The 10909-nt window shown below is 38.0% G+C and overlaps 2 protein-coding genes across 5 annotated transcripts; one reads left to right on the top strand and one right to left on the bottom strand.

Annotated features, from left to right (window-relative positions):
- The first annotated feature begins 598 nt into the window (after window positions 1-598).
- LOC133840516 (alcohol dehydrogenase 2-like) lies at window positions 599-2402 on the top strand. 2 transcript variants are annotated; one of them, XM_062272384.1, is made up of 4 exons: window positions 599-1333; window positions 1398-1625; window positions 1697-1853; window positions 1922-2402. In XM_062272384.1, exons 3-4 carry the CDS (start codon window positions 1719-1721, stop codon window positions 2201-2203), a joined length of 417 nt encoding a protein of 138 aa, XP_062128368.1. In that variant the 5' UTR covers window positions 599-1333; window positions 1398-1625; window positions 1697-1718; the 3' UTR covers window positions 2204-2402. The 2 variants fall into 2 exon arrangements, with proteins under 2 accessions (XP_062128368.1, XP_062128367.1); XM_062272383.1 differs by having other exon boundaries at window positions 601-1333; window positions 1680-1853.
- A 2443-nt stretch (window positions 2403-4845) lies between these two features.
- Window positions 4846-10587, bottom strand: LOC133840515 (roquin-1). 3 transcript variants are annotated; one of them, XR_009894188.1, is made up of 5 exons: window positions 10455-10587; window positions 9391-9553; window positions 6784-9333; window positions 6310-6720; window positions 4846-5818 (listed from the first exon to the last, which is right to left on the bottom strand). XR_009894188.1 is itself a non-coding variant. In XM_062272382.1 (4 exons), the coding sequence occupies exons 2-4, from the start codon at window positions 9550-9552 to the stop codon at window positions 6427-6429; spliced, it is 3006 nt and encodes a 1001-aa protein (XP_062128366.1). In that variant the 5' UTR covers window position 9553; window positions 10455-10587; the 3' UTR covers window positions 4846-6426. The 3 variants fall into 3 exon arrangements, 1 of the variants encoding a protein (XP_062128366.1); XR_009894189.1 differs by having other exon boundaries at window positions 4846-4956; XM_062272382.1 differs by having other exon boundaries at window positions 4846-6720.
- Window positions 10588-10909: the final 322 nt, after the last annotated feature.

Genomic DNA, 10909 nt, shown 5'->3' with positions numbered 1-10909 from the left:
ATTTAATTGTTATTTATCTTATTATACATATATTCTAACATATTTTTAATCTAATTTAATTAGCTGTCCACCGTTTTTTAATATTTATTCGCGGTTTTCGTTTAATGCATGCTGTTCACAAATTTATTTTGTTTTGTCCGCGCGTCAACAAGCCCGTGCTTGGTATCGCTGGGCCACTTGATGGTACTGCCGTTAGTACGTCAACGTCCAAATAAAAAATTACCATTTAAAGTTATAATACCCTTCTGTCCTATGGCTAACGGGTATAAAAATTTCAAAGGCCCAGCCAAGATAATAACTGAGATATCGGCTTTATAGCGTTTGCCCAGTTACCAACATTAAACACTGATGAATTATAACGAACCTAAAAAATAAACTAACACTTGCAATAAAGATAGTATTAATATAACATTCTAAGCACATTCTTGGGATGAATTTTATGGCTTATTTTAATAGCGCTACCCACTGTGCTCACTTAGCTCAGCACAAACCAAGCTTTTCTCTAACTGTGCAATCACTCTCTTAAATTATCTTTTTAAGATAATTACGAATTCTTCTTCGTTTGCTGTCGATGTGACATTTTTGCTGCAATCCATTTTCAATGTCAATGCAAAGTCACTAAAATTTCGTTGTGATCGTCGGCCGCTACAACTAGAAATATTATAAACAATTCGTATATTAATATAATTCATATTTAGCAACCGCAAATAAAACGCTAACAATGTACAGAAATCGACATCGGGCATCTTATAGTCGAGCACAATCGGTTGCAGTTTTTGTGTTTGTTCTTTTAGTGCTGCTTTTCATAACTTTCTTGAGAAAGAAATTACGTCAATTCTTCACCTAAATTCATTTGACTCTCTCAACAAATACACATGTATAGGAAATTTATAGTTTATATTACTTAAGAATAAATGAGATTATATCAACGAAAATGAATTATTTTACAAGTGCTGATAAGCAACAAATGTTTAGTGATGATAAGAAACCTACTTCAGAAAAAATGCTTATCGCTTAGTGTCATAAAATAATGCAAACTTACAATAGGAGGGGGCTTGACTTTTTTATTACTGACTATATGACAATATTTGCCAACAGCATTTAGTTTACTTATAAGTTTTACGTGTTATCGCTTAAAAATCGAACACTCCAAACAATGTGAATAGTTTTTAGCAGTCGCAATCATTAGTTAGTTGGAATCAGTCGATGCTCTAAGGTGCAACGTTAGGCAATCAAAAAATGAATTTGGCTGGCAAAAAATGTGGTTTACCTTGGTGGATTCGGCGGCATAGGCGAAAAAACATGCAACGAACTTCTCGAGTGTCGATTGCAGGTAAGTTTTTGACCATAAATTTAAAAGATATTAGTTTATTTAACCAGCTTTCTGATTACCTTAGGCGTTGGCCGTATTCGACTTGACGTTGAACGAACAAATTTTGACGCAATGGCAGCTGACATATCCGAATACTAAAATATTCTATCAAAAAGTTGACATTACCGAAAAATCTCAGATTGAGGAAGCTTACAAGGTGGCTAAAGAACGTTTGGGGCATTTTGATCTCGTTATTAATGGCATGGGATTCTTGGATGATCGACGAATTGTGTTGACTATACAAATAAATTTGGTAAGTAATCAAAAAATAGATTTCAACACGTTTTGAAGTGATCTTGACTTGCAGCTGGGCGTTATCAACAGCTGCCTGATAGCCCTGGAGCACATGGACAAGTCCAAGGGAGGTCGGGGTGGCATGATTGTGAACATCTCATCGGTGGCTGGAATAGAACCAACTCCCATTATGTCAGTCTATTCGGCATCTAAGCACGGAGTTACGGCTTTTACTCGCTGTCTTGCGGTGACTTTTCTACTTTAAAGTTCTTTGATATTTTTTATAATTAACTTTACTATTTCCTATAATTTAAGGGTCCCTTTTTTGCATCCTCTGGCGTCAGCTTTGTGACTGTTTGCCCAGGCATGACGGCAACTACTTTGATCGATAATATGGAGGATCGGACTATACATAAATTTGACATCCCCGCCGAGCTGGATGCAAACAAAATGAAGCGTCAATCAGTCCAAGTTTGTGCAGAAAACATTATCAAAGTCGTTCAGCAGGCTAAAAATGGTACAGCTTGGCTTCTAGACGTGGGTGAGCTTAAAGAGATTGAGTTTCCTGTGATGTGGATACCCCCCATGGAGTCCTAATTATAGATATACGAATTGCCTTAGAATTCTATAATAATCTTTTCCCGCAACCATGCTTAGACATTATAAAAATAGCATTACATATTTTTTATACATATACTTACTTCCAGCTTCAATGAGCATTCAATTAATTTTAAGAATATATACTAACTAAATGACTTTATATCAAAAAAGAAGAAAAAATACAAATAAAAGTAAACCTTTATCTGTTTAATAACTTTTATTGAGAATTCTCACACACACATTAGATTTATCAATTTTCTAATACATTTATAATTAATTTGTTTTCCTTTTTTTGTTTTTTAGTTTTGTTAGTTTTAAGAAAATTCAGCACACACAAAAGTAGTACATACATAATTCAAGTAACTCTTGTCAATCGAACAGTAACAAACAAGACAAAGTATCTTATAGATGCAGATACTCCGGATTCTGTGCGAGCAAGTTCCTTGATTAACATTATTGGCTAGTTTTAGAAACAATATTTTTTTTCGAATATTATTATGTATGCTCTGAGTGTGTCTGAGTGTCTTATGTGTATGTGTGTGTGTGTGTATACATTAGTTTTGTTAGTTAAGATTATCATAATAATACATATCTATGGAAATATAAAGACATTTGTTTGTTTTTCCCATTAAACTGGGAGTAGTTCTCATATGTTAACTGTAAATTTCACATCATCACAATTTAAGAATCTCCAACTAATAACACACAATAAATTTCACGCTGAATGAATTATATTTCATTAGTTTTGTACATATTCAAATACATTCGAATGGACATTTTCACACCATCATCATCATCATCATCGTTTTAGGGACTTATTTTGATAGAGCTGAGCTGAGCGTATTCCAAAATGGATTGTGCCAAAGACATTATTAAAATTGAATTTAGGATGGAAATAATAATTGAAAGTTCATCTTTTTTTTTGGAGTATTTTTAGTTCTATTTTTTGTTTGGTTTCTGTATTTGTATTGTCCTCGCCATAACACATTTGATGCGTTAAGATGGAAGATATATTTTTGTTGTATAATTATATAGATATCATATGAGAGATAAACTATTGTAAGTCACTTGGCCAATTGAAAGAAGCGCTCGATTTGCAGCTACTTATGAAGCACTTTAGATAGTTGTTATCATTATTAAGTTTATTACGTTTACTGTAACTATTGCAAAAAGTTTGGATGCAGACATTTATTACTGTACTAGAATTAATCGCAAAAACGTGTTTTTATGACGTGTTCTCACTAACCCTAGGTCACAAGGAACAGAAGCGACTATCAAATATCATAGGCCATATCTATATATACGAGTATGTACATTTATCTGTAAGTATTGTTTAGAGACATATTATTAATATACATACTATTAAGATTGTCTGTAACTAGTTACTGTTTTAGTTTTCTTAATCATAGCTAACTTTCGGGTGGTTTCTTCATTTTGGGTGGTGGTATCATGTAAGTATCTAGGTTTCGGCTCTGATATGTTCACAATATACGTTGAAATTTATGAGGATGAAGAAGGGAGTAAATAAAAATCATAATCACAAAATAAAAGAATATAAACATAAATTCAATTGAAAAAAATTTATTGGCAAAAATAAAATAAATTAAATTGTTTGTTGTTTGGGGTTAACAGAACTCGAAAATTGCTTAAGATTAACATTTTTAGTAATAATACAAAAAATACGCGTAATACATATAAATAAAATATGATAATATTTTTTTGTGTATATTTAGATAAGATACAATATAATCAAAAAATTGTTTAGATGCTTTTGCTCGCGGCAATAAAACGAACGGATTTCAGAAGCTTGAAAATTGCTTTCAATTATCATACCTAGTTTGCATATTATATGTAGTATGTTTTTACAATTTCTATAATTATAAGATTACAAAACTCAACTCAACAACGAGAGTTATGAACCCATTGGGTTTAGACTAAAACTGCACCACGTCCAGTTTATGCCCCGAATACCGAGTGTGGTGTCTTTTAAGTACGCTGGGTACGTTGCGGATTAAGGATTGATGGGTGCTCGATTGAGTGACTGATTGATTGATTGATTGACTAATTTGGTTTTGATTTGAATTGAGGTGATGCGTGGGCATGGGGAGCGTGGCAAATGAGTGTAAAATCAGATTACAAATACACATTTTTACAAATCTCATTCGCATTTCTCTATCGTTAATCAGTTAGTTGTTTTTGTTTGTTGCTTAAGTATACATAGTTATTACATACATTTAATGCATCATATATAGGAAATACATACATTTCACATATGTATGCATTGCTTTTCATTAACTAAACTCGTTCGCTTCGTTTTCGACTTCCCATTAACAACTGAGAAATTAATTTACATCTATCGGTTTAACAAAACATATTTAATTTCTTTTCATTATTCACTGATCAATCACTTATAAACAAACGATCTTGAATCTAATAATGAATATAATAGGTATGATAGGTACTTGACTTTTGCTCAAATATTACGAAAAAAATCCATTGTTAAATTGCATTTGAATCGAAAGCAAACGTGGGGGATCATCTGACATTAATATATAATATTAATATATCAATTAAAATATATAGCGCATGTATTACATACGCACATACATACATTTACATATACATATTTAGTTATGTTGTTTTTGTTTTGTTTTTTTTTTTAATTTTCATATAGTATCTATATATAGTAGGGCTTTATGCATGTTTAGAAGCCTTTCGGATCGTCGTCGTCGTGTCATCATCGCTTTACACTAAACGAGTACGAGTACGAATACGAGTACAACGAAAAGGGACATGATTTTAATTTATTTTCAATAAATTTAATAATATAGTACAATAGTTAACAACATCGCACAATAGCGTTATTAAAATTTCTTTAAGAAATATAAACATTCATCCACATACACATATAAATTATCAAACGTATGTGGGTCCCCTTCCCCCAAGGTGCGGGCCACACTTTTTACCCCAAAACTTCCTATTACATACATATTTGTTATCTTTCTTATATTTTCGCTTTTTTGTTTATCATCTTTCAACTTGTTTTTGTTTTTGAGTGTATATATAAAAATAGTGTTTTGATTTGAAAAAGTTAATAATTTAAAAAAAAAAATACAAATTAAAAAAAGAAGATATATATATGTATATAAATATTTTTTAAACACACACAAAATATTGTTTTAAGCTTTCAATCGGATCAGCATTTTGCTGCTGCAAGTAAAAATCACGAACCGACCCACTGAGAGACTACATACATTATCAGCATTATGTAGTTTTATGGGGTCTTACAATTACAGATGGTAATAGCATTTTGGCATTTCAATTCTAGTACAATTTTCAGACATAGCTTTACCCTTAATAGATATCAAGTCGAGTTGTCTTTAATCGGTTGACATTGACTGCTCCATCATTATCATCATTCAATTCAATACATCTCTTATCGATCTAAAGATCTATATAGATCTATAGTCTTGCTGTTGATCTTGCTAGGGACCCCTGAACGTAATTCTCTTTTAGCATATCTTTTTTTTTCTTCTTTTTTTTGTTTGAACGGACGCAAATTGAAAAAGTTTGTGATCATAAATATTTGTTTTCCTGAAGATCGCCCAACACCTATTGAAATTATGCATAGACATAATTATATTATATATATATATATCAATTTGAAATAACTATCAACTATTTATTTTATTGTTTGTTGTGCTAAAAGGTCGTGGCTAGTTTAGACATCCATTTCATATATATATTTTACATATATATATATATTTCTATATTTACTATGTACGAGTTGTGGATCTGTTATAAATCGGAACAGATCAAGCTAAGAAAGAAACCCCAAAAAATTGAAATATAACACGGACTAGTTCGGTTCGGCCCGAACATCAATTTAAATAGAACAACTAACATATAAGATAAGTTATATCGATGACAACATTTTATATAGACAATTATATAATAGTTTCTAGTTTCCCAAACCCGATTTTTTTGTTGTTTTTCTTTTTTTTAAGTTCTTTTTACGATCCAATATCGATCAAGCTTTAAATATTTTTACTAATTGTAGGTTACTTGAAATTCTAGAATTTTAAGCTGTGCGGTGTACAAACCTCTAAAGTGTCCTTCAAATTGTGGACACAACTGTAAAATGATTGCATTATGTTTCCTCCTCAAACTGTGAGTTCGATGAGTTAGTTCCCTGGCTCTGGTTCTCTGCTGTCGCAAATTTAATCCAACTTAATGCCGCTGTCATCTGGATTCGACCAGACCTCAACAATGTCAACCAGATTCTTTTCCAACTCGCTCATCATGCCGCTATCGATGCCACCCTCGAAACTGTCCTCGGACAGCAGCTGTGGCTTTCTATCCAGGATCAGGTGATGTTTCAGTCTTTCGCCTTGGCTTGCACTCGCTGCAACTCCGGCTGCATCTGCATCACTTGTGTTGTTGCTCCAGTAATTGCTCGATGGACTCGTCGCATTCGCGTTCAAATCATTCCAGATGAACACGCCAGCTGTATTCTGTGGATTATACATTGAAATGGTGTCAACAAGTTGCACCTAAAAACTATCTCAATCACTTACCTTATTGGCATTTGGATTGACATTGTCATTGTGCTCGGTTTTCAGCCTGTCATTGAAGGCGACGGCATTATCGCCGATTTTCATATCGTTTTCCATCATCCAATTGTTCCAATTGCTCGTCGAGCGTTTGGGACAAATGGGACCGTAGCGACTGTGCATCGATGAGCCAGAGGGAACTTCATAGGGTGACGCATCGTCATCCAGTATCGAATCGGAGCGCACAAAGTTGGCCGAATCCTTATTGTGTGCACTCCAGAATATGAGAGAGCTATTATTATTATTGTTGCTGTTGTTGTTGTTACTACTATTGTTGCTGGTGTTGGTGTTGTTGCTGTTGCCACTGTTGTTGCTAGTGTTGTGGTTGGACCTGAACAGCGGCAGCGGCATCGCATCTGGATTGGTTGCTCCACTATCGCCCATGGGCTTCACCAGCTCCAGGTCTATGTTAACATTACTCGGCGGTTTCTTTTCGTAAAATGAGGTATCAGCTGTTGCGGGTAAAATGGTCGACATGCCCGGTCGATTGGGGTTCTTGCTGGACGACGACGACGACGACGTCGGCGACGTTAGCGTCGCTAGCTGCTGTTGCATATACGTATGCTCCCAGGGATTTCCAGGATTACCGCTAGCGGCTAAATGTTGCCCCAGCTTTGTGGGTGGCTGTTCTTTGCTATTCGCTTGCGCATCGTTATTGTTGTTGTTGATGGTGTTGGTGTTGCCAAAGAAGGACGAATGATAGACATCCGTTGGAAGCATGCTGCAAAAGCTTTTGGCATGATTGTGTTGTAGTTGACTGCTATTGCTGTTGTTGTTGTTGCTGTTGTAATTCGGTGGGTTACGTTGCACGCCAGCAGCACCTGCCGCATTGCCAGAGTAGTCGCGTGCTGCATTTCGTGGCTGCGTTGGCGCCGGGCCAAAGTTGAAGCGTGGCTCATAGCGTCCAGGTGGTGCAACCAAGAGACCATTCAAAGCCGTGTGCTGCTGCTGCTGTTGTTGTTGTTGCTGTTGTCGAGCAATGGGACTGTGATGTGGATGCATGAGCTGGGCATGCACACCGCTTGGCGACAGATTGTGTGCGACAGCTGGTGGCAAGGGCTCCAAGTAGCCCCTATGCGGTGGCGGTGGTGCGGATGCTTGCATATAGCGTATAGGCGATATGGGCATCATGGGGCCCGCATGTGGCGGTGGCGGCTGTTGCTGTTGTTGTTGCTGCTGCTGCTGCACTTCGTTGCCCATGGGCAACGACTTCTTCCCATTGTTGTTGACCGGCATATTCGGCATGGCCATCGGCATGGGCGATTTGATGTGTTTGCCGCGATTGCGTGCACGATAGCGTTCGACTTCCTCCTGCGAGTGGGCGAATGTGCAGCTGGCGCCTCGTGGACATACACGACGCACGTTGAGATCGCGACACAGACTGATCTTGTACTTGGTGTTGTTGCTGTTCGTTGAGCCGCCAGCCAAACTGCTGTCCTGCGGCTTGCGTACGCCGTGATGCTGCAGGAAGTGCACCAGTCCCATGACCGCATGCCGCACAGCGTCCAGCGCCTTGGACACATCCTCCCAGGGTGCTGTCTCCACGCACGGATCAATGCTGGCCAAGTACTGCAGATGATTGTGCAGCTGCGACAATTTGGCCGGATCGCTGGTGCGTTGCAGAGCTATGACCAGCTCCTGCACCGACTGTGCAAACGATGACGGTGTCTGCAACTTGTCGATGATGCTCTGCATGTGCGACTTGTGCGCAATGTCGCCGTACAACAGCGATGACCATTGCTCGGGGGCTATGCGTAATCCCGCTTCGGTAGCAATTTGCACAATTTGTGCATCATGTTCCCGTCTCAACGCATCGTAGGTGCGAAACTCTTCCTTCAGCTGCATCAACGAGGAGTCTGCCTCGCGCTTGGACACCTTAAAGCAACTGGCGCGATACAACAACTGCACCACATGGCCGATGCTCGTCTTCGAAGCCTGTGGAAAGTGTGGCTCCAGGCGTTGCACCACAAACATAACCAGCACCTTGCGCGACAACGCCGAACCTTCTTCCAGTGCCAGCAAGACCAGCTTCAACACCTCCTCCTGCATCGCTGGACCTAGGAATTGGCAGCCGCGTGTACGCACCGCTGCCCACAGATTGGAGCTGAGCTGCTGGGGATTCTGATGTTGCAGTATCAGTTCGGTCACCGTCCGTTCGCCTAGCGAGCGAGCAGCTCGTAAAGCACGCACACGACCCTCTTCCTCCATCAGCTGACAGTTGACCAGGGTGACGAGTTTGCGCTGCATGGGTCTTGTCAGCAGATTGCTGCTGTTTAGATTGAGAAATGATTTGAGGTGCAGTGCCAGATCTTCGATGCATTTCTTGCCCAGCTTATAGCATTTGAGTTGTTCGGGCTGCAGTTTCTGTACACTTGGTGCCAGATCGGCCAGCTCCGAATCCTTGCTGGCCACTGCCTTGCCTCCTGCCACGCTGCCACCTCCATTTCCACTTCCCACCAGCTGCAGCAGTGCATAGTTAATGGGCAAGTTGTCGATCTCCGTTACAATCAATGTCTGCATTAAAGTTCAAATTAATAATCATACATCAAGTATAGTAAAAAGGTTACTCACCTGATCGAAGGGACATTGGCGATTGTAGAGCGTGGTCAGGCATAGCTTGCATATCGTGTGACCACATCCCAGGCTGATCGGTACACGCTGACTGGCTGCAAACTCATTGCAGCAGATGGGACAGTTCAGAAAGTCTGTCCATGAGGGCGCCTGTATCGGCATGCTGCAATAATTGTAACACAAGAACAACAACACAACACATATTGAAGTCAATCACATTCATATAAATTCCTATACACACACATATTCATAGATATTTCCGTATGTGTGCAGCAGTTTGTATATAGGAAGAGAACGTTGCGCTTTTTAACTTGTTTTACGATTAACGATAGCCCAACGATAAACACTAACGATACTCTAACCGATACCCCAACAACGTCAGCTGTCGTTCACACACACATCAAATACAAGTCTGCGTGTGTGTGTGTGTTGAATAGATGTATACATATGCATGTGTTGCATCTGTGTTCGTTGGTATTTATACACAAGCATATTGCCACAGTATGTGTGCTTGCCACATACTTATGTACGGCGCATACATTACTACATATGGGGGGCAATTGGAAGTCTTTATTTTTATTTTTTTCTTTTTTTTTGTGAAGCACCTTCATTATATACAAAAATGTGCACACTCATATATGACTCTATAGAAATATCGCGATTATATGGCCCCCATATATTAACGACAATTGCTACAATGAAGAGAGAAATTTGAACATTGTTTCAACGTCATCAACGTCTCCCGTCTGCTTTCTTTTTCTTCCAAACAAAGACACTTATTTGTAGTTGTTTGCCCCCCTAACTCCCTCTCAGTAATATTTCAGAAATCCCGTTAAAATGTCGTATGTGCCTATTATATATAACAGACGGTCCTTGAGAGAGCCTACACAGCAGGAGAGAGGAGGAAGGGGAGCTCGAACCCCCGTTCCGAGAAATAATGACAAGACAAACGACAAAAAGACTGGAGAGGCAGTGTTACGTTTCACTTTTCACTCGATTTTCAACAATTTGTTTTTGTTTATGCACTGTTTCACTTAAGCACTGTTTTGTTATTGTCAACTCACCTTCAAATTGCACATATTATTGCATTAAATTAAAGGTACGAAGTTTTTATTTTAATTTTCATTTGGCTTTTTGTAAAAATGGGGAGTAGATCAGGGTGACCGCAACTGCGATTTAAAAATATTCCATTTAATGTCGTGAAATATACCTAATATACCAAATGAGAAATTGGTTACAAAATTTTGGAAAAGGAAGAAATACTTAAGAATAACAAAATAATTTTAACTACTTTTTGCTTATAGGTATTTACATCAAGCAGTTTATATGTTTAACTTCCTTTTAGCTCCTCAAAATTATAATTTTAAACGAAATGCCTGAACACAAGTCAATGTGCTGATGGTAACTCTAGACGCTATAGTCGATAGTATCGAACAATCGGCTTATCAGCTGTTTACTCAAGTTGTTATTAATAGTTGCGCGCAACTTTTTGAATATATCTTAAAAGTAATGAAACAAG

Source organism: Drosophila sulfurigaster, chromosome 3 (assembly GCF_023558435.1).
Source record: "Drosophila sulfurigaster albostrigata strain 15112-1811.04 chromosome 3, ASM2355843v2, whole genome shotgun sequence".
NCBI classification, from domain to species: Eukaryota; Metazoa; Arthropoda; class Insecta; order Diptera; family Drosophilidae; genus Drosophila; species Drosophila sulfurigaster.
This window is presented reverse-complemented; position numbering and strand designations above follow the sequence as displayed.

What these genes read in the sequence shown, in the direction of transcription:
- LOC133840516 (XM_062272383.1), top strand. Translation starts at nt 1,575, where the DNA reads ATGGGATTCTTGGATGATCGACGAATTGTGTTGACTATACAAATAAAT. An exon ending in TGACTATACAAATAAATTTG is followed by an intron (nt 1,626 to 1,679) that starts GTAAGTAATCAA and finishes CTTGACTTGCAG; the next exon opens with CTGGGCGTTATCAACAGCTG. An exon ending in CTTTTACTCGCTGTCTTGCG is followed by an intron (nt 1,854 to 1,921) that starts GTGACTTTTCTA and finishes CTATAATTTAAG; the next exon opens with GGTCCCTTTTTTGCATCCTC.
- LOC133840515 (XM_062272382.1), bottom strand. Translation starts at nt 9,552, where the DNA reads ATGCCGATACAGGCGCCCTCATGGACAGACTTTCTGAACTGTCCCATC. An exon ending in GCCAATGTCCCTTCGATCAG is followed by an intron (nt 9,334 to 9,390) that starts GTGAGTAACCTT and finishes ACTTTAATGCAG; the next exon opens with ACATTGATTGTAACGGAGAT. An exon ending in TCAATCCAAATGCCAATAAG is followed by an intron (nt 6,721 to 6,783) that starts GTAAGTGATTGA and finishes TATAATCCACAG; the next exon opens with AATACAGCTGGCGTGTTCAT.